The 23,813-nt window shown below is 36.9% G+C and overlaps 1 protein-coding gene across 8 annotated transcripts in view; it reads left to right on the top strand.

The window, feature by feature from the left end:
* The window catches only part of RALGAPA1 (Ral GTPase activating protein catalytic subunit alpha 1), a 276,648-nt gene that overhangs the window by 58,449 nt on the left and 194,386 nt on the right, over window positions 1-23,813 (top strand). For all 8 annotated transcript variants that reach the window (XM_007986490.3, XM_007986488.3, XM_037983898.2 and 5 more), the window contains exons 9-13: window positions 1,028-1,236; window positions 2,884-3,123; window positions 9,314-9,511; window positions 13,238-13,375; window positions 23,370-23,518. In XM_007986490.3, the coding sequence (XP_007984681.1) occupies window positions 1,028-1,236; window positions 2,884-3,123; window positions 9,314-9,511; window positions 13,238-13,375; window positions 23,370-23,518 (934 nt within the window). The remainder of the gene's footprint in view (window positions 1-1,027; window positions 1,237-2,883; window positions 3,124-9,313; window positions 9,512-13,237; window positions 13,376-23,369; window positions 23,519-23,813) is intronic.

Below are 23,813 nucleotides of genomic sequence, written 5' to 3'. Positions count from 1 at the left end.
TGTAGCCTTGAACTGCTGAACTCAGGCAATCCTCCCATCTCAGCCTCCCCAGTAGCTAGGACAACAGTCATGCACCACCACATCTGGCTAATTATTATTTTTTTTAGAGATAGGGTCTCCCTATGTTGCCCAGGCTGGTCTTGAACTCCTAGCTTCAAGTGATCCTCCCCCTTGGCCTCCCAAAGTGCTGGAATTGTAAGCGTGAGCCACCACATACAGCCAACAATGAACAGATTTTTTAAAAACTCATTCTCTGGATCTTATCAATTAGAAAAGTTAGCCCACCAGAAATATTTGTGATTGTAAATTAAACTGAATTCTTGTTTGGTATGATCCTTAGACTATACTATAAATTTTATTTTTAAGGTCCCCCCATATGGGGGTTCAATCAAATATTAGTCTTATTCAAATTCTATTTGAATAATTACATAGCCATGTTTCATCCAGTATTTATATAGTTGGTGCAAAAGTAATGGCAGTTTTTGCAATTACTTTTAATAATTATTGCCCCAACATATCTCTTGGAGCCTTGAGCCTAGAGCCTTGTGTACAAATCCTGGGTTAGAAACTTATCTCTGCCATATATAGAAGGTATTGGTCATCCGTAGGTAAATTGTCTCTTTCCCAGAAAGGGGTTCCTAATACCAAGTTTAGGGAATTAACAGGCTTAGGTAAAACTTCATATTTGGTATGACTTCAAAATATGTGTTTCAGTGTTAGGTTAATTGAAGTGAGCTCTTATTTATTTTAAATGGTTCTGGAAGCTTCTTTGTACTTAGGTAGGTTTATTGAACTTTTTGATATTTTGTAAAAATAGATGTTTCTATATATCATCCTGGTATATATGGTTCACTCTTCTGAGTTCCGTGCAACATCTGGCAGATTTTGAAATGTCATTTTTGTGCTAAAGCTACTTCTAAAACCAGAATAGAGTAACAATATTTTCTTAAATATTTAAAAATGTAGGTCTTTTCTAAACATAATTTCTTTCTTATTTTGGTTTTCCTTTTCCTTTTATTTTGCACAGACATCCCACAGATGAGACCAAAGCCACATTATGTCATGATAAAGAAAGATGCTGAAACCAATGAAGCAATCTATTGTACAAAGGAGCCTTTCATTAAGGCTCGTGTTATTGTCATTCGTTGGCTGGTTTCTTTCTGGCTGGAGCCAAAACCACATACAGGACCTCATATTCCTGGGATGGAAGGTGAAGTCTTGCCAAAGAATATTCAGGTAATGCACAAATGAGGCAGGCTTGTTAAAGTTAGAAATGGCTTTTGAGATTTAGTCCATTGATTTCAATTGCCTTAGGTGGAGAGTACACTTAAATAATAGTGCTATTTTATTTGTATAAATATATTTTATAAATGCAAATTTTACTTATAGAGTTAATAAGTTTCTTAATAAAGAAATGAAACTTGGGAAGTATAGAAGATAATTTCATTAGTATATCAGTCTCAGCTTCTTATTTCTATATTTTAATTATACAATACTAAAAATATTCTTTATTGTACAGATAAATCTTACAAGTGAAAATAACTGTGATCAAATGGTAGGACCTTGATGGCCCTTTTTATTTGGGGGCATTCACAAAATGCAGATTAAAAGACCTGTTCACACCCCCTTCCCCCCTTTTTCAACAAAGACTCCCAGTCTAGAAATGTGATATAAAATCATAAAGCAATACAGTAGAGTAATATTTCAAGCTGTTGTTTTGGATTTAACAGTTTACCTTTTTTTCATACTTCTTTTTAATTTTCTCTTTTCCCTCATTTTACATTTTCCTAAACGTGTCTACATTACAGTATTTTTACTATTTTTATTTTCCTTTCCTCAGATTTTCTTACTTAGTTTTTAAAATCTTAAACTATGTGTGTTTTTTCTATAACACCTTAAATCTTTTATAAGTAGGATAAAGGTATAAAGTGTGTTTAATTAATCAAAATTCAGAAAATTTGAGTTTTATTCCTCTTAGTTTATTTATTTATAGCAAACTGTATGGTGTGTTTCCTCCAAAACTTTTCTCTAAGTTCTGTAAGTGTGAAAATTCTCAAGCAGAACTATCTGCTTTCTGATCCTAGAACGTAATGGATGAAAATCATAAATGTTTTTAGTTGGAAAGGTATATTTGAGATCATTTCTTTAAGCTCTGTTATTTTATGGATGACAAAACTGAGGCCAAAAATTGAGTAACTTAACAGAAAGTAATTTATACCACAGAATAGTGCTACTTCTACCATATAGGAATTTGCTTATCACCACCTTAAGACTTAATTTTCCCCTGTCTTTCTGGTTAGGCTTGATCTTCAGCCTTGGTGAAAATTCCATTGTTAGAATTACAGAATTTTCTCTCAAGTTTTCTAGTATTTTCTTTTAGTTTCGTTTCTACTTCTGTCATAAATTTTGTTCCTTTGTTTTTTGTTTTGTTTAAGAAGCTTTTACTTATGTAAATTTTTGTCCACAGTAAAATAGAGATAATTTTAAACCTTAAGGTTTTATTAGGTAAACATTCTGATGTTAAGTTATTTACTTATTCTTGAAGGTCTGAGCTGTCTCTAATTCCATTATTCATCCACCCAGCTTTAATTAATAACTTGTTTGAACTGTAGACTTACTGAGAAACATGTATAACTATAGGTGGATAGATGATTAATTACCACACATTTTGGAGTATCTCTGTCACTTAGATGTTGAGTTATTTGCATTGCCAATTAATTATTTAGAATGGCTTTTAGATGAAACTCTATGCTCAGAGTTTAAGCAGTGGTATAGATTACTTGGGAAATGTTTTGGATTTTGTCAGTATTACCTATTAAAAGACAAAATACACAGTGAAATGATTATGATATTGTGTCTCTCTCTCTTTTTTTTGTATTTTAGAGAGCAGCTGCTAGTTTAGTATCCAGAGAAGAAAGCAAAAATGATAATGCTGATAAAGCAGACAGAACTACAGAACCCGAACAGTCTCATTCCAATACAAGCACTCTCACGGAGCGAGAACCTAGCTCATCTAGTCTCTGTAGTATTGATGAAGAACATCTCACAGACATTGAAATAGTTCGCAGAGTTTTTTCTTCTAAAAGAAGTAATGTAAACTTTGTGACAGAGATATTTCGTCAGGTAACATACATCTCAGTATTTTTAATTTATAAGGGAGGCTTTTATCTTTAATATTAAACATACTGATTTTTAGCTGGGAACAGTGGTGTGTACCTTTAGCTGTAGTTGTTCAGGAGGCAGAGGTGGGAGAATTGCTTGAACCCAGGAGTTTGAGGGCACTTTGAACAACATGCAGAGACTGCATCTCTTAAGAAAGGAAAGGAAAGGAAAGGGAAAGGAAAAGGGAAGGGGAAGGGGAAGGGGAGGGAAGGGAAGGGAACAGAAGGGAAGGGAGACAGAAAGGAGGAAGGAAGGAAGGAAGGAAGGAAGGAAGGAAGGAAGGAAGGAAGGAAGGAAGGAAGGAAGGAAGGAAGGAAGGAAGGAAGGAAGGAAAGGGAAGGGAAGGGAAGGGAAGGGAAGGGAAGGGAGGGAGGGAGGGAGGGAGGGAAGGGAGGAAGGAGATTACTGATTATTAGCTATTTAAAATATATTCTTCATGTAGATTTTTTAAGTTTATACTTAGTTTATAAAATGTATCTCTAATCCTTTAGTATTTTCTATTCTTTATATATTTAGTTTGTGATACTTTTAACTTAATAATTACTTTTCCCCTTATACTCCTGTTACCAGAATAATTTTTAAAATTGCTCATTATAGATTGAAACTCTTCTATCATTTGATTAATAAACTATAGTGAAATTATTTTATCTTCCATTCTCTCATCAGTAAATGGTTTATGATTTTAGGAAGGGAGGTTTTTATTGCTTTTACCCTCAAGGCTTAGTTTTGTCCTCTAAGGCATTCTGAAGTCAAAGTTGATTAAGACAGATATTTCTTAGGGAAAATATAGAAAGAAAGGGAAAATAAAAGAACAAAAAGCTATTTCACATGAAGATAGCTAGAAATCCCTAAGTGCATGTTCTCAAATATGTAGAAATTTTGTGGAAAAGAAACCTTATGAAAACTACCATTTGCTCTTGATGGCAAAGGCACTTAACTTTTACAGGTAAACAACATTGAGTTTTGCATCTGAGGGGGATCATTCAGGTGTCTCAGCAAGTAAGTGGTAGATCTTCAACTATGAAATGCCCACATCCTGGTTCCCATGTCAGTGCTCTTTATTCAGTGCCACACTGCGTTCACATACCAGGGAGCTCTCTAGGCAAAGCAAATACTCTTGATCTCCCACACATGTTTATTGATGTGTAAAACAAAGCATGAGACAGCATTAGTCTTGTCAGCCTAAATTAAAGAAACAAACTTGTTTTCATTTTTTGTCCAGCGTTAGCAGTGGTTCTAGCCAGATTTAAGGTTTGTGTTAACAGAATATATAACAATTGGGAAAGGAAAGATATTTGACAAATTATGTTGGAATACTTGTGGGGAATTTTAAAGCTTTTAGAACTATTCAGCCTTTCCAGTTGTTGAGTCAGTTTAAATAAGTTTATTTTTCTAGACATTTACTTATTGTGTTTGTTTTCAAATTTGTTGACAAAGCTCATCACATCCTCTTATCCTTTTAACCTCTAAAGCATTTATATTCATATTCCTCCTTTTCATTCCCATCAGTGCAGTATTTGCCTGGTAATTTTTTAATTTTTTTGCAGAGTGGGGTCTGGCTATGTTGTCCAGGCTGGTCTTGAACTCCTGGCCTCAAGCTATCCTCCTGCCTTGGCCTCCCAAAGCGCTGGGATTACAGACACGAGCCACTGTGCCTGGCCCTATCCCTTGTTTGTTTCTCTCTCTCTTTTTTTTTTTTTTTTTTTTTTTTTTTTTGATGGTGATTCTTGCCAGAGATTTGTCAGTTTTATTGTTTTCTTTCTGTCTTTTTCTATCTTTTCCCCCGAGACCCCATTCCTTTTCCTTTAGTGGTTGTCGTATAAGTTTTAACATGTATACTTCACTTTTCAAGTTCTAAAGTTATTTTTTTACCCTCTTCCTAATCAATACAAGGACCTTAGAACCCTACTAGTCTGATTTTTCCCCCCAACACATATATTAAGTAATTTTGTTCTGTTTTTTGTGTTGGTGTATATTTGTTATATATTTGCCACTTTATTTTATCATGATTTCTTCCCTTTCAGATCTTCTATTTAGAATCACTTTCCTCTGCTTGAAGTTCATCATTTAGAAATTACTTTAGTGGATGTATGTTGGTATCAAACACTTTTAATTTTATGATTTTCCCAACTTTATTGAGGTATACCCAACAAATAAAAATTGCATATATTTAAGGTATACATTGTGATGTTTTGATATACCTATACATTGCGGATGATTACTACAATCAATCTGGTTAACATAATCATGGCCTTACGTAGATAAAATTTCATTTGCTTATATATGGTAAGAACACTTAGGATAAAATCTTCTAGCAAATTTCAAGTGTAAAATACAGGATTATTAACTATAGTCACCATGCTAGATATCCAGAACCTGTTCATCCCACATAACTGAACCTTTGTACATTTTGATCAGCATCTCCCATTTTGCCTACTGCTCAACCCTTAGTCACTACCTTTCTACTCTGTTTTTATAAGTTTGATTTTTTAAATTGCACATTTAAGTAAGATTATACATAAATTGTCTTTCTGTATCTAGCTTATTTATTTCACTTAGCATAATGTCTGCTGGGTTAGTCCATGTTGTTGCAAATGGTGGAATTTCCCTCTTTTTGTTTTTTTGAAACAGGGCCTTACTCCATTTCCCAGGCTATAGTACAGTGGTGTGATCACAGTTCACTGCTCAAGTGATACTTATGCCTCAGCCTCCTGAGTAGCTGGGACTACAGGTGCACACCACAATGCCTACCTAATTTTAAAAAATTATTTTATAGAGAGGGGTTCTCACTGTATCGCCCAGGCTGATCTCTAAGTCCCTGCCTCAAGTGATCCTCTCACGTCGGCCTCCCAACATGCTGGGATTGAAGGCGTGAGCCACTATGCCTGGCCCCAGGATTTTCTGCTTTTTTTTTTTTTTTTTTTTTTTTTTTTGAGATGAAATCTCGTGCTGTTTCCCAGGCTGGATATGGTGGCACTATCTTGGCTTACTGCAAGCTCCACCTCCCGGGTTCAAGGAGTTCTCATGCCTCAGCCTCCTGGGTAGCTGGGATTACAGGCATGCACCACCACGTCCGGCTAATTTTTGTATTTTTAGTAGAGACGGGGTTTCACCATGTTGGTCAGGCTGGTCTCAAACTCCTCACCTCGTGATCTGCCCACCTTGGCCTCCCAAAGTGTTGGGATTACAGGTGTGAGCCACTGTGCCCGGCCAGATTTTCTGCTTTTTGAAGGCTGGATAATACTCTGTGTGTGTGTGTGTGTGTGTGTGTGTGTGTGTGTGTGTGTGTATGTGTATGTTTCTGGCTCTCTGCTCTGTTCCATTGCTCTATATATCTGTTTTTAATGCTGGTACCATAGGGTTTTGATTACTGTTTTGTAATGTATTTTGAAATCAAGACATGTGGGTACCTCCTGCTTTGTTCTCCTTGCTCAAGATTATTCCAGGTCTTTTGTTGCTTCTTCATAGAGGAATTAACTGCTAATTTATGAACTTGAATATTCTGGTTTCTTTGACAGTTATTTCTCATTATAAATTTATAAATTATCACTCTGATTTTATACATCAGTTTTTAGCTATGGCTAATATCAGTTTTTCCTCACAATTCATATTTAGCATGTTGGCAAAATAATATTTTGAAATCTGCCAGGACGTAGGTCTCTGGTGTGTAGTAAATTCAAGCCACTGGGATGTAGTCTGACAATTTGTGTAATATTTTAGCTCTGGAGGATATTAACTTTTTAAGATTATTAAATTTTGTTTTTCAGTGTTTTAGATTGACAGCAAAATTGAGTGGAAAGTACATACTAATTTTTTAAAACAGGTTAATTTTTCTGTATCTTAGAATTTCTTTGGGATCATTTTAACTATTTTAATGTTTTAAATTTTATTTTGAATGTTTTTAAGGGAGGCCGAGCTGTTGCTACAACTGTAAAATAAATATTCTTAAAGCAGGCAGTGATGATCAAAATCTTACCATTTGACCATTAAGCTGCTAGAATATGAGAGTGATAATTTAGGAATGAGTTGATTAAAGAAAGTAACAAATAAAGTAGTTTACTAAGGAATTAATAATAGCAAATAAACAAAAGGATTAACAAATAACAATAAATATTCTGTTGATATTGCACGTTAACTTTTCATCATCTTGGGAGCTTTTTTGCTGGTTTCATTCAGATAAAATAAGTTCATTTGACCACATGGTTATTATTTAATACACCTACTGATATCTCTAGAATAGAAAGTGGCAGGTTTTAGGTAAGGGTTTTGTGATTTTTAAGGTTGATATTAGCAGGTAGTGTCATAAAAGAATAATAAAAGTAAAAGAAATTTAATTCTTTTTTTTTTTTCTTTTTTTTTTTTGAGATGGAGTCTCGTTCTTGTTGCCCAGGCTGGAGTGCAGTGGTGTGACCTCAGTTCACTGCAACCTCTGCCTCTCAGGTTCAAGTGATTCCCCTGCCTCAGCCTCCCGAGTATTTGGTATTACAGGCATGTGCCACCGTGCCTGGCTAATTTTGTATTTTTAGTAGAGACAGGGTTTCTCCATGTTGGTCAGGCTGGTCTTGAACTCCCGCCCTCAGGTGATCCGCCTGCCTTGGCCTCCCAAAGTGCTGGGATTACAGGCGTGAGCCACCGCACCCAGCAGCAATTTAATTCTATTTGCACCTAAAAAGTAAAGTAAAAATATTAACCCATAAACACAAACACACACAAGGAAAAGACTTTGGGTGATGAGATTAAGAGTATTTTTGCTGTTTTACTTTTCCATGTCTGGATTGTGTAAATCTTTTTCTATGAAAATGTGTATTTGTGATGAGGAAAATATTTATATTTTTTTAAGATCCCAGAAAATACCAGAAGAAAAGAATAACTATGAGATTTTTCTTTTAAATTTTGCCTTATTGTTAGACTATAGAACTTGATTATATGTAAAATGAAATATACAAGCCTTAACTTTTTTCTTTGTATGCTTGGAAAAGGTGAGGTACCTTATTACATATGATTTTTTATTAGATTTTGGAGGCAAATTTAATTTTTATTTTAAAATCAAAATCTATTTTAAAAGTAATAGTTCTCAAAAAGACAATGATGACTGGGTGTGGTGGTGTGTGCCTATAGTTCAAGCTACTCAGGAGACAGAGACAGGAGAATCGCTTGAGGCCAGGAGTTCAGTCTAGCCTGGGCAATGTAGCGAGATCCTGTCCCTAAAATAATAAAAAAATTTAAAAACCACAATAATGTAAGTTGCAAAAAAGTGCAACTTATGAAAAGTTGTATTTACATTGACCTTTGTAAGAGCTCAATTATTTCAGGAAGCAAGGAATATCACCATTCTGAGTAATACAATTTCAACTAATCTTTACTACTTCTACTTGAAGTCAGTTCCTGTCTACCACAAACATTCCTATATCAGTGTGCAAATAATTTGGAGACAACAGGCTTTTTATGACAATGAATTGGTTAACTTTTAAAAGTTGTTTTTTATCTCACATTTTATAATAAGATAGAAATACATGTACAGCAGGTCTTTTAGAAACATTGTTTAACTATAATGTTGATGGCAAAAAAAAAAAGATTCCCAGCAGGGGCCACTGTCTGTGTGGAGTTTGCATGTTCTCTCCATGTCTGTGTGGGTTTTCTCTAGGTACTACAGTTTCCTCCCATATCCCAAAGCTGTGCGCATTAGGTGAATTGGTGTGTCTAAATGGTCTCAGTCTGGGTGAGTGTTGGGGTGTATGTGATTGCACCCCACAATGGAATGGCATCCTGTCCAGGGCTGGGTTCCTGTCTTGGCCCTGAGCTGCTGGGATACACTGGCCACCAGTGACCCCGAATTAGAATATTTGGGTAATTAATTGTCTTACTTTTATTAATCTTTCTTAAATGTACATATAGCTCACATTTATTTCAGTGTTTAATATTGTAAGTGTTTTGGTCTCTATTTAGAAGTTTGGTGATTTTTTTTTTTTTACTAGAAATATCCCATAGGAACTTAACTCTTAATGACAAAATAAGTTTTGTTATATGTCATCGTTTTGCTTAAAGTTGCAGTTTCCAAGAATCCGTGATGTGATGTCAAAAACATTGCTCCTTTAGTGGTTTGTGGCAAAGGAAAAAGTATCATTATCTTGATTCTCCTTTTTTTCCCTAGGCATTTTTATTACCAATTTGTGAAGCAGCAGCCATGAGAAAAGTGGTAAAAGTATATCAAGAATGGATCCAACAAGAGGAAAAACCTTTGTTCATGCAAGAGCCTGAAGAAATTGTGATCACTTCTTCAGACCTCCCTTGCATTGAAAATGTCACAGACCATGATACTTCAATGGAAGAAGGAGAAAAAAGAGAAGAGGTAAAGTTATAAGATTTATATATTTTAGTGTTAGTCTAATAGATTAAGACTTTTGCAGAAACATAATAATGGGTTACCACAAATATACTTATTAAATGGGAAGATAAATATATCTTTCCATATATTTTGTAACAATTTAGGTAATATAACAGTAGTCATCTCAGTACTGTGGAGGGAAAGCCCTGTGATACCACAACTTTTAAAAATTAATATTGAGGTTGTATACTGATTCTTTAAGCCATTGTCTAGATAAAAATTATATACTATTATAAAGGTATAATATTTCAAACTGTGATACTACATCAAAATGGATTTTAAAATACATACTTTTGGGGGGGTTATTACCAAACCACAATTCCTCCTTCCCTGGAAGGAGTAACTGTTTAGGAGTGGCTACCCAGCACAAGCCATAATGTTTGTGCTCCCTCCTTGGAATCTTTTGCACTAGAGCTGATTTCAGAATGTGAAACTTCTTGACTTGGTAAAATAAGTTCTTTTGTGATAAGAAAGACTAGAGTTTACTCACAGCGGGGAAACGATGAGGAAAGAGAGAGTAGTAGAGGTGGCATTTGGGTCCCTGGTTCCATTTTTTCCTTTGGTTGTTCAACCTTTGTCACAGGTCAGGCTCTCCAACAGCAGATGCTAAGATGGAGTTAGGAGTGCAGAAAGTTTATTGAAAGCGATTTATCTGTTTTGTCTGATTTGCCTTTCACCATAAAGTTGTCTGCAATTGATACATATCTTGCTAAATCTAGATAGGAACGATTGAGTAATGTTTATTCACTTCAGTGGTTAATCTAACCTCATCAGTGGAATTTAGTCAGGATACTAATGTATGAATGAATAGGCCAATTCTGTAGGGATTTGATGAGCCTGAGCATTTGTGTGTGTATAAATGTGTATATGTATATATACACACATACGTAGAGCACCCTCCCTCCTTCTAAGAAAGGGAAAAATGTAACTGAGAAATGTAATTGAAGTAAATAAAATTAACCATATAAATTATGAAATAATATCTACAGTCCTAATTCTTACACAGCAATGAAAAATATCAAATTTATTGATATTTTTATGCTGGAAAATAAACCTATGAGTTTAAAAAGAATTTGCCTTCCCTGACCTTTTTAGTCATGATGTGCCATATATAATGAGCCTACCCCCACATCATTTACTATTCTTAAATAAGAATGATGGATAATATAAGCTATCTACATGTATAATTGAAAAACAAACAATGGAAGGAATGAAAGAGAGGAAAGGGTAGATTGGTGGTGTTAGGTGTGCTGTGTAGGTTTGTTCTATTTGTTACTCAAGTACTGTGACCAGCACTGACTGCCATTAGAGATGTAGTTTTTCAAAGTGGTAGCAACTCTTGCAAATGATGTGGACCAAACCCAAAAGGTATAATGTATTGGTTTACATTTCTGATACACTGAATATATAAAGGAGTCATTTAAATTTTTGGTGTTACAGTTATAAAGTGGAATTATGTTATAAATTCAGATAATTGTAAATGAATTTTTAATTTTATTTTTTATTGTTGTTATTATTTTGAAACAAGGTTTTCCTCTGTCGCCCTGGCTGGAATGCAGTGGTGTGATCTCAGCTCACTGTAACCTCCACCTTCCAGGCTCAAGCCATCATCAACCTCAGCCACCCGAGTAGCTGGGACTACAGGCATTCGCCACCACGCCTGGCTAATTTTTTTGTATTTTTAGTAGAGACAGGGTTTCACCATGTTTCCGAGCTGGTCTTGAACTCCTGAGCTTAAGTGACCTGCCCACCTCAGCCTCCCAAAGTGCTGGGGATGACAGGTGGGAGCCACAGCACTGACCTAAATAGACTTTTAAAATTCTCATAGTATCTGTGAGACATTTGAAAGACATACAGAATATAAGACAGTTTCTTTTTGTGTGTGTGTAGGACTGTCATGTGCTGTGTAGGATGCTTTGCATTCTCTGTCCTATTTCATTAAATTCCAGTGGTATCTTTTACTTCTTGTGACAAGAAAACACTCACAAATTTCAAACTACCATACAAAGCTTTTGGTTGCCCATATTGAGAACAAGTGTTGGAGGTAGAAACATGAGCAGACATTATTTCTACCTTCACATAACTTCTGGTTTAGCCGGAAGACAAACATACAAAGTAAGTATTATAAGACAGTGTTACTGTTATGATCCTAGAGCATGAAAAAGAGAATACCTAACTCTGCTTGGGGAAATCAGGGAATGCTTTATGGAAGAGGTAGTATAAGATAAAAGAGCAGGTAGGCAAATGGGAAAGATGACACACAGTGTGAATAGCATCTACAAAATGTATGAAAAACCTTGAAAATATTTCTATTTGGCTGCAGCGTAGAGTAGATGAGACAGAACAGCAGGAAATATGAGATAGACAGGATTAGATTCTGTTCAGTAACTTGTATGCCATGTTAGTGGATTTTAATTACATTCTAGAAACTGGAAAGCCTTTGAAGCGTTTTGAGTAAAAGAGTAGCATGAATAGTTACATACTTCAGAAGGTCATACCAGGCCCAGAATGGAGGATAGATTGTAGGTCAGTCTGTAGGCCAGGCGACCAATTAGGAAGGATTAGCAAAGTTCGAAAGTGAGTTGATAAGTACCTGATCTAGGACAGTAGTAGTTGCAGTGGAAGTATAAGGGAGAGGACAGATACATTAGTGTCTTTGAGGAATGGGGAGGTGTCGCAAGTTTCTTTCTTTTGCACCCGGAGTTGTTGCTATTCACACATGGATGGGAATTTTAAACAGCTCAAGTTTGGTGATGGCTAAGGCAGCTAGAGGGATTGGGTTGTCAGGAATGGGGAGAATCTGATTAATAAACTTATTTTTAAATATCTTAAGTTTGAGATGCTTGTGGGTCATTCAGGAAGTGCTCTTCAGAAGACATTTGATTACAGGGACATGGAGCTTAAGAGAAAGGCTAGACTAGACCATGGCATGTTGTATTGGCTACTCAGGGCAGGGTTCCAGTACTGTTTCTGGTAATGGCAGAGCTGTTTGTATTGGACTAAACCTCTTGCATATTACAAACCCTATAAAAAATATTTTTGTAAACCTTAACTAGTTAAAGATATTGGTAAGTGACAAGAAGGGAAAAACTGGAGGGACACTTTAAAAAGAGAACTAGAGTAGCATTTCTGTTTGTGCTTTTTAACTGAGGGAACTCCCTTGTCTCTAAGACTTGTTACTGCTAAAATGCAAGCAGAAAGCTGTCATCTCAGTGATTTGAAGTTTCAATATTCTTTGAATAATAAGAATTTTAGTACTCCTAAGTAGGATAAACATAAGCCATTTTCTTTGTCATTTATTTGGATTCTGACATTTAATTTAGAACAGAATTCATCTTTTTACAAAGCTGTAGGTAATATAATCCCATTCTTGAATGTGTGAGAGTATGAAAGGGAGGTTTATACATTAGACCTGTAGGAGAATACTCTCTGGAATGATACAATCTCTGACTGCTCATTATGGTTTTGTTGTTGTTGTTGTTGTTGTTTTACTTTATATTTTTGTCATTGAGAATGCTTTTTTACAGTGAATATACATTGTTTTTGCAATTGGATAAGACATCATCTATTTTGAGAGAAAGAAACCTGTTTAGCACTGGGACCTAATAATTTCATTTACCTTTTCAACTTAACTGACTAGTTGCAGCATTCTTATTAATGAAATATTAAAAACTTGTTATTTTGCTTCAGGAAAATGGGACCAATACTGCTGATCTTGTTCGAAATTCCAGTTGGGCAAAAAATGGCTCCTACCAAGGTGCTCTTCATAACGCCTCTGAAGAAGCCACAGAACAAAACATACGAGCTGGTACCCAGGCAGTTTTGCAGGTGGATCACTTTATGGCTATTTTTAAAAGTAAAATAATCATTAAATATTTCAGTTCAGTATTTCAGTATATAGTATACTTTTCACAATATAATAAATTCACCACCTACATTTATCATTATGCCATATTATTTTTATTTTTTCCTTTCATCACTTAATATATATGTATTAATAAACATTACATATTATTCTAGAGAATTTTAAATGTTATATAAATTATGTCATGGCATACTGTCATCTGCAACTGATTTTTTTATTAGCCATTCTGTTTATGAGATTTGTTGTTACTATGCAGCCGTAATTCATTTTAACTATTTTGTGATATTGTAGTTTATTTCACATTTTACTTATTCATTTTTCTGTTAATGGTCTTTTGTTTCCAGTTTTTCACTATTCCAAATAGTACTACAGTGAACTTTTTTTTTTTTTGAGATGTAGTTTTCACTCTTGTTGCCCAGGCTAGAGTGCAATGATGCGATCTCGGCCCACTGCAACCTCTGCCTCCTGGGTTCAAATGATTCTCCTGCCTCAGCCTCCCAAGCAGCTGGGATTAAAGGCGCGTGCCACTGTGCTTGGCTAATTTTTGTATTTTTAGTGGAGATGAGGTTTTACCATGTTGGCCAGCCTGGTGTTGAACCTCCTGACCTCAGGTGATCCACCCACCTCAGCCTCTCAAAGTGCTGGGATTATAGGTGTGAGCCACTGCACCTGGCTATGAATATTCTTTTTTTTTGAGATGGAGTTTCACTGTTGTTGTCCAGATTGGAGTGCAATGGCACGATCTTGGCTCACTGCAACCTCTGCCTCCTGGGTTCAAGCAATTCTCCTGCCTCAGCCTCCCAAGAAGCTGGGATTACAGGTGCCCACCACCATGCCCGGCTAATTTTTTTGTATTTTTGGTAGAGATGGGGTTTCATCATATTGGCCAGTCTGGTCTCAAACTCCTGACCTCAGGTAATCCACCCACCTTGGCCTCCCAAAGTGCTGCGATTATAGGCGTGAGCCACCGCGCTCCGCTGTGAACATTCTTATACATGTATTTTTATATGCATCTGGGAAAATTTCCCTAGGGTATATACCAAAAGTGGAATTACCACTTTTGGTAATTGTAGAATGTGTACATTAATAACTTTAATATTATCGCCCAATTGTTCTCCACTTTGTCAGAATAATTTACATTCCCTCTAGTTGTGTTTGGGAGTTCTCATTTCCTTATGTTCTCCCTATTACTTGCACTGTCAGATTTTAATTTTTTGCTAGTCCTTTACATGTGAAACATTGACTCATTTTAAAAAAAGGTTTATGTTTTTCCATTTTAATTTGCTTTTCCTTCATCAGTACTGAATTTGAGCATCTTTTCTTATCTATGAATTCATATGCTTTTCCATTATTTTGGATGTTGGTCTTAATGGTTTGTAGGAGTTCATTATATTCATTCACTTTTTTTTTTTTTGAGATGGAGCCTCATTCTTGTCACCCAGGCTAGAGTGCAGTGGCGCAATCTCGGCTCACTGCAACCTCTGCCTCCCAGGTTCAAGCAAATCTCCTGCCTCAACCTCTTGAGTAGCTGGGATTACAGGCATGCGCCACCATGCCTGGCTAATTTTTGTATTTTTGTAGAGATGGGTTTTTGCCGTGTTGGCCAGGCTGGTCTTAAACTCCTGACCTCAAGTGATCTGCCTGCCTCAGCCTCCCAAAGTGTTGGGATTACAGGCATGAGCCACTGTGCCTGGCCAGTCATTCACTTTTTAAATCAAACTGTCCTTGTCAAGGCCACATGTGACCTCTACATTGTTAAATCAGATGTACATTTTTTTAGTCCTAATCCTGCTTGATTAGAAGCATTTACAGGGTAGATCATTCCCTCCCCATTGAAATGCTTCTTTGCCTGGCCTCCAGAATAGCATATCTTCCTGTTTCTTCTCACTTCATTGTCCACTTCTTAAAGCAGATTCTTTCACTGATTTTTCTGTAAAGCCCTGACCTTTTCATGTTGAAGTGCCCAGGAATCAGTTCTTGGATCTCTTATTCTCTTGTCTCATCCATATAGATGGCTTTAAATATCATCTATATGCTACAGCTTCAGATTTTTATAAGTAGTCTAGGATCCCTCATCTGAACTCTGTGAATCCTTAACTAAAATATTCAGATATCAAGTTGTCATTTTCACTTGGCTATCTAATAAATATCTCAAATTTGAGTGCTTTTCCTGCAGTCTTCCTTGTTTCATTTATTGGCAACTCTGTTTTCCATTTACCTTAATGTTTGTCTAATTTAACGACAAATCCTGTCTGCTCTCCCTTCATAATGTGTATGGAATCTTACTACTGCTCAGCACACACACTACGTCTTTTGTCTAAGTGTCTACAATCTTTCATCTGTAATATTGTGGTAAGTTTCTAATTAGTCTCCCTGCTTCTGCCCTGCGCACCTGTCACTCTGGTCTGACCAGAGGGATCCTGTAAAATGTAAGTCAGATTATGTCATTTTTCTGCTCAGAACCCTCTAGTGGCTTTCCATTATCGCTAGGCAGCAATGCAAAAGTCTTTATAATGGTCTATAAGGCTTTATATCATTGCTCCTTAGAGTGTGGTCCATAGACAAGGACTGGCCCACAGCATAACTGCAAAACTGAGAATAAAAGTTTAGAAATGAAATAATTTAATATCTCTTGATTCTGTTAAAAAGTTTGCATTTGAATTTTGTCTTACTCTTTTTTCATTTCCTTTTGTCTATTCATTTTTCCCCCAGTTGATAGTCTTTATTTTTATTTTTTATTCTTCCATAGGTTATTGGGGTACCAGTGGTATTTGGTTACATGAGAAAGTTCTTTAGTGGTGATAGGAGATTTTGGTGCACCTATCACCCGAGCAGCATACACTGCACCCTATTTGCAGTCTTTTATCCCTTACCCCCTCCCACCCTTCCTACAAGTCCCCAAAGTCCATTGTATCATTCTTATGCCTTTGTGTCCTCATAGCTTAGTTCCCACATATCAGTGAGAACATACGATGTTTGGTTTTCTATTCCTGAGTTGCTTCACTTAGAATAATAGTCTCTAATCTCATCCAGGTTGCTGCAAATGCCATTAATTCATTCCTTTTCACGGCTGAGGCAGTATTCCATTGTCTCTATGTACCACAGTTTATCCACTCATTGATTGATGGGCATTTGGGTTGGTTCCACAATTGCAGTTGTGAGTTGTGCTGCTATAAACTTGCATGCTATAAACTTGTTGTGTGCATCACAAGTTTAAGTTTGTGTGCTATAAACTTGTGTGCTGCTATAAACTTGTTTTCATATAATGACTTGTTTTCCTCTGGGTAGATACCCAGTAGTGGGATTGCTGGATCAAAATGGTAGTTCTACTTTTAGTTCTTTAAGGAATCTCCACACTGTTTTCCATAGTGGCTGTACTAGTTTACATTCCCACCAACAATGTAAAAGTGTTCCCTGATCACCACATCCATGCCAACATCTACTGTTTTTTGATTTTTTTTTTTTATTATGGCCATTCTTGCAGGAGTAAGGTGGTATTGCATTGTGGTTTTGATTTTGAGCATTTTTTCATATGTTTGTTGGCCATTTGTCTATCTTCTTTTGAGAATTGTCTATTCATGTCCTTAGCCCACTTTTTGATGGGATCTTTTTTTTTTCCTTACTGATTTGTTTGAATTCATTGTAGATTTTGGATATTAGTCCTTTGTCAGATGTCTAGATTGTGAAGATTTCCCCCTACTCTGTGGGTTTTCTCTTTACTCTGCTGACTGTTCCTTTTGCTGTATAAAAGCTCTTTAGTTTAATTAAGTCCCAGCTGTTTTCTTTGTTTTTATACTGCTTTGGGGTTCTTGGTCATGAAATCCTTGCCTAAGCCAATGTCTAGAGGGGTTTTTCCAATGTTATCTTCTAGAATTTTTATAGTTTCAGGTCTTAGATTTAAGTCCTTAATCCATCTTCAGTTGATTTTTGTGTAAGATGAGAGATGAGGATCCAGTTTCGTTCTGCTACACGTGGCTAACCTATTATTCCAGCACCATTTATTGAAAAGGGTGTCATTTCCCCACTTTATGTTTTTGTTTGCTTTGTCAAAGATCAGTTGGCTGTAAGTATTTGGGTTTATTTATGGGTTCTCTATTCTGTTCCACTGGTCTCTGTGCCTATTTTTATACCAGTACCATGCTGTTTTGGTGACCATGGCCTTAACAGTATAGTTTGAAATCAGGTAGTGTGATACCTCCAGATTTGTTCTTTTTGCTTAGTCTTGCTTTGGCTATGTGGGCCCTTTTTTGGTTCCATATGAATTTTAGAATTGTTTTTTCTAATTCTGTGAAGGATTACGGTGGCATTTTGGTAGAGATTGCGTTGAATTTGTAGATCGCTTTTGGCAGTATGGTGATTTTCACAATACTGATTTTACCCATCCATGAGCATAGGATGTGTTTCCATTTGTTTGTGTCATTTGTGATTTCTTTCAGTGGTGTTTGTAGTTTTCCTTGTAGAGATCTTTCGCCTCCTTGGTTAGATATATTCCTAAGTATTATTATTATTATTATTATTATTATTTTATTTTGCAGCTATAATAAAAGGGGTTAAGTTCTTGATTTGATTCTCTGCTTGGTTGCTGTTGGTGTATCTCCTGTTTTGTTTCTTAATGAGCTTATTTGGATTTTCTCTTCTTTTCTTGGTTACTCTTTCTAATGGTCTATCAATTTTATTTATCTTTTCAAAGAACCAGTTTTTTGTCTCATTTATCTTTTTGTATTTCGTTTATTTTCATTTAGTACTGCTCTGATCTTGGTTATTTCCTTTCTTCTGCTGGGTTTGGGTTTGGTTTGTTCTTGTTTCTCTAGTTCCTTGAGGTGTGACCTTAGACTGTCAGTTTGTTCTCTTTCAGTCTTTTTTGATGTAGGTTTTTAGGGCTATGAACTTTCCTCTTAGCACCACCTTTGCTGTATCACAGAGGTTTTGATAGATTGTGTCATTATTGTCGTTCAGTTCAGATAATTTTTCTGTTTGATTGCTTGTTTGTTTTTGAGACAGAGTTTCACTCTTGTTGTCCAGGCTGGAGTGCAATGGTGCAATCTCAGCTCACCGCAACCTCCACCTTCCGGGTTCAAGCAATTCTCCTGCCTCAGCCTCCTGGGTAGCTGGGATTACAGGCATGCACCACCATGCCTGGCTAATTTTGTATTTTTAGTAGAGACAGGGTTTCTCCATGTTGGTCAAGCTGGTCTTGAACTCCCACCCTCAGGTGATCCACCCGCCTCAGCCTACCAGAGTGCTGGGATTACAGGCATGAGCCACTGCACCCGGCCAGAAGAACTTTTAAATTTCCATCTGGATTTTGTTTTTGACACACTGCTCATTCAGGAGCAGGTTATTTAATTTCCATGTATTTGCATGGTTTTGAAGGTTCCTTTTGGAGTTGATTTTGTTTTATTCCATTGTGGTCTGAGAGAGTGCTTTGATAGAATTTTAAATTTTTAAAATTTATTGATGCTCATTTTGTGATTTATCATATGGCCTATATTGCAGGAGGTTCCATGCGCTGTTGAATAGAATGTGTATTCTGCGGTTGTTGGATGAAATGTTCTGTATATATCTGTTAAGTCCATTTGTTCCAAGGTATAGTTTAAATCTATTATTTCTTTGTTGTCTGTCTGTCTTGATGACCTGTCTAGTGTTGTCAGTGGAGTATTGAAGTCCCCCACTATTATTGTGATGCTGTCTATCTCATTTCTTAGGTCTATTAATAGTTGTTTTATAAATTTGGGAGCTCCAGTGTTAGGTGCATATATGTTTGGGATTGTGATATTTTCCTGTTGGACAAGGCCTTTTACCATTATATAATGTCCATCTTTGTCTCTTTTAACTGCTGTTGCTTTGAAGTTTGTTTTGTCTGGTATAAGAATAGCTACCCCTGCTTGCTTTTGGAGTTCATTTGCGTGAAATGCGTTTTTCCACCTCTTTACTTATGTCAGTCCTTCTGTGTTTGGTGAGTCTCCTGAAAGCAGCAGATAGTTGGTTGGTGAGTTCTTATCCATTCTACAGTTCTCTATCTTTTAAGTGGAGCATTTAGACCGTTTACATTCAATGTTAGTATCAAGGTGTGAGGTACCATTCCATTCATTGTACATTTGTTGCCTGTGTACTTTGGTTTTTTTGGTTTTTGCTTTTGCTTTTTAAATTGTATTTTTGTTTTATAGGTCCTGTGTGATTTATGCTTTAAAAATGTTCTGTTTTGATATGTTTCTAGGATTGTTTCAAGATTTAAAGCACCTTTTATCCATTATTTTAGTGGTGGCTTGGTATTGGCAAATTCTCTCAGCATTTGTTTATCTGAAAAAGACTGTATCTTTCCTTCATATATGATGCTTAGTTTTGCTGGATACAAAATTCTTGGCTGATAATTGTTTTGTTTGAGGAGGCTGAAGATAAGGCTCCAATCCCTTCTACCCTGTAAGGTTTCTGCTGATTCAATCTCTGTTAATCTGACAGGTTTTCCTTTGTAGGTTACCTGATACTTTTGTCTCACAGCTCTTAAGATTCCTTCCTTCATCTTAACTTTAGATAATGTGATGACAGTGTGCCTAGGCGATGATCTTTTTGCAATGAATTTCCCGGGTGTTCTTTGTACTTCTTGTATTTGGATGTGTGCGTCTCTAGCAAGGCCAGGGAAGCTTTCCTTGATTATTCCCCCCAATATGTTTTCCAAACTTTTAGATTTCTCTTCTTCCTCAGGAACACCAATTATTCTTAGATTTGTTTGTTTAACATAATCCCAGACTTCTTGGAGGCTTTGTTCATATTTTCTTATCTTTTTTCTTTGTCTTTGTTGTGTTGGGTTAATTTGAAGACCTTGTCTTCAAGCTCTGAATTTCTTTCTTCTACTTGTTCAGTTTTATTGCTGAGACTTTCCAGAGCATTTTGCATTTCTGTAAGTGTATCCAGTGTTTCCTGAATTTTTTATTGCTTTTTCTTTAAGTTATTTATTTCCTTGAATATTTTTCCCTTCACTTCGTGTATCGTTTTTTGGATTTCCTTGCATTGGGCTTTGCCTTTCTCTGGTGCATCCCTGATTAGCTTAATAACTAACCTCCTGAATTCTTTTTCAGGTAAATCAGGGATTTATTGGTTTGGATCCATTGCTGAGGAACTAGTGTAATTTTTTGGTGGTGTTAAAGAGCCTTGTTTTGTCATATTACCAAAGTTAGTTTTCTGGTTCCTTCTCATTTGGGTAGGCTCTGTCAGAGGGAAGGTCTAAGGCTGAAGGCTGTTGCTCAGATTCTTTTGTCCCATAGGGTGTTCTTTTGATGTAGTACTCCCCCCCTTTTCCTATGGATGTGGCTTCCTGTGAGCTGAACTGCAGTGATAGTTGTCTCTCTTCTGTGTCTAGCCACCCAGCCAGTCTACCCAGCTCCAGAGTTTGTCTGCGCAGAGTCGTGTGATGTGAACTGTCTGTGGTTCTCTCAGCTGTGGATACCAGCAGCTGTTCTAGTGGAGGTGGCAGCAGGTGAAATGGACTCTGTGAGAGTTCTTAGCTTTGGTGGTTTAATTGTTTTTGTGCTGGTTGGCCTCTTGCTGGGAGGTGGCACATTCCAGAAAGCATGAGCTATAGTAGTATGGAAAGAAACTGATGGTGGGTGGGGCCCCAGATCTTCCTAGAGCATATGCCCTTTGTCTTCGTTTAACAAGGTGGTTAGGGAAGGCCCATCAGGTGGGGGCAGGGCTAGGTGTGTCTGAGCTCAGACTCTCCTTGGGTGGGTCTTGCTACAGCTGCTGTGAGGGATGGGAGTGAAGTTCCCAGGTCAATGGAGTTGTGTACCTACGAGGATTATGGCCGCCTCTGCTGAGTTATGCAGGTTGTCAGGGAAGTCAGGGAAAGTCGGCAGTCACAGGCCTTACCCAGCTCCCAAGCAATCTGAAGGGCCTGTCTTTCTCCCACCATGCCACCTTAACAACACTAAGTCTGTTTCCAGACAGTGGGCGAGCAGGGCTTGAGAACTTGTCCTGGGCTACCCTCCTCCCAGCTGTGAAAGAAAAGGGCTTTGGTTCTTCCCTTGCCTGTGGAGTCTGCACACCAGATTCACACCCTCCTTTGAGTTCTGGCCAGGAGGCTTCTTGCCTGGTTCAAATTGTTACAGAGTTCAGCTGGAGACTTCCTTCTCCTTGTGGCATTTTCCACGCACCTCTGGCTGCCATCCCAAAGGATCCCTGTGGTGCCAGGCAGGAATGGCCTGCCTGGGGACCCAGCGAGGTCCCAGGGCCTTTCCCACTGCTTTCTCTACCCCTGTATTTCCCTCAGCTCTCTAAATTTACTCCGCTCCAGATAAGGTCAGAAATTTCTCCCACAAACTCGACATTCAGTTTCCCCAGTGGGTGTATGTTTTTGGGAGAGGAGGATCTCCCTTTCCCACTTCTGCAATTTGGGAACTCACAGCATTTGGAGTGTCTTCCGGGTCCAGCAGGAGCAGTCCGCTTCCTTCAGAGGGTCTGTGGATCCTTTTGGGATTCCTGATTTGTTCTTGAAGTTGTTCTGGAGGTAAAATTCATGATGTGAGCCTACTTATGCTGCTCTGTCTGTCAAAGTCGGAGCTGCAATTTAGTTCTGCCTCTCATCAGCCGTGACGATCTCTCTCCCAATCTCTGTTCATTCTTAATTGTATTTTAAGTTAGGATTTGATCTGCAAAAGATTGGGGCTGGGGGAGACCTGTTCTTTTGCTACAGGTAGTGTGAGAAGCTTTGGTCCACATACTGTGGCTGTTTTTCAGCATCATCTTCCACTGCTTTTCCCCTGGTTTACTTCACTCTATACTCCTTGCTTTTCCTCAAGAATGTTAGGCAGGCTCTCACATCAGGTCCTTTGAACTTGATTTTCCTCTTTTTCCAAAATACTATTCTCCCAGACAGGAACATAGCTCCATTTGTCTTTTCCTTTTCAGTTTGCTGATATTTATTATCTACCACCCACTCTTCCTTTTATGCTTACTGGGCCCCTCAGATCAATGGGATGAGAGTGAGCGCCCTTGTCTTATTCTTGGCTTTTTGTGGTATTTCTCAAGTTCTGGTACTATGTATATACATTTTTTATACTTTTTTTATAAATGCTCTTTTTTATATTAATGAATGTTTGCTTTTTTCTTAGTTTACTAAAAATTGTTTTCAGTCATAAGTGTTGAATGCTTTTTCTGCATACATAGTGATAATAATACTTTTTTCTATTTTAATATTTTGATGAGATATAGTAATATATTTTTCTAATGGAATCTTTTATCACCAAAACAGATATACAAACATAAAAATAAATAAGAAAAAGAAGATACAGTGTTTTGAACAACTCATTCAGAAGATTCTTCCTGATTTAGATGTCATCTTTTATCCTAAACTATGTGTATTTATTCATTTTTTTTTTCAATTTATTACAGCAATAGAGCTATTATATTAAAGCTTCTCAGTTTAGAAGTACTGTTTTTTAGGCCAGGTGCAGTGGCTCTTGCCTGTAATCTCAGCAACTTGGGAAGCCAATGTGGGCGGATCACTTGAGGCCATGAGTTTGAGACCAGCCTGGCCAATATAGCAAAACCCTACCTCTAGTAAAAATACAAAAATTAGGCTGGCATGGTGGCACACATGCCTATAATCCCAGCTACTTGGGAGGCTAAGGCAAGAGGATCTGTTGAACCCAGGAGGCAGAGGTTACAGAGAGCCCAAATCATACCCCTGCATTCCAGCCTGGGTGACTAAACAAGACTGTCTCAAAAAAAAAAAAAAAAAATACTGTTGTTTGCACTTGGTTTATTTTCTTTGGGTACCTACTGTTAACTTGATATTTGTCTAGATAAACATAAAAATAGATAGGTTTAATGAGTTTACGTTTCAGTTATTAAGCTTGTGGTAGAATTAACCCACAGTGTGATCAGTGTCTGTTTCTCTTTGAATAAGAAATTTGCCATTGAAATTCCTTTGTGAATAGCTAATGATTTCTTTTGTCTTAGGTGTTTATTATAAACTCATCAAATATATTTCTTCTTGAACCTGCAAATGAAATTAAAAATCTTCTGGATGAGCACACAGATATGTGTAAACGCATTCTTAACATTTATCGGTACATGGTTGTACAAGTATCAATGGACAAAAAGACTTGGTAAAAAAAATTTTTATCCTTTGTGTCTATGTGTTTTTTATTGTGTACACAGGTATAGTAATTTTTAGAGAAATAGTGTCTGTGAAGAGGGCTTGTTTAGAATATTATAAGGGCTCCTATTATTGAATAAATATAAAATTAATCATAGTGACAATAGTTCCTTTCACCTTATCTGAAACATCTTTGTTCAGACTTCCATAAGACCCCTTGGACTATCTTCCTGAAGTGAGCATGTAATGGCCTCATCCTCCTCAACCCCTAAGGAATGAATACATGCATACAAACGTGTATGAGT

The sequence above is a fragment of the Chlorocebus sabaeus genome, chromosome 24 (assembly GCF_047675955.1).
Source record: "Chlorocebus sabaeus isolate Y175 chromosome 24, mChlSab1.0.hap1, whole genome shotgun sequence".
NCBI lineage: Eukaryota > Metazoa > Chordata > Mammalia > Primates > Cercopithecidae > Chlorocebus > Chlorocebus sabaeus.
The sequence above is the reverse complement of the archived record's forward strand: the minus strand, read 5'-3'. Positions and strand labels throughout refer to the sequence as shown.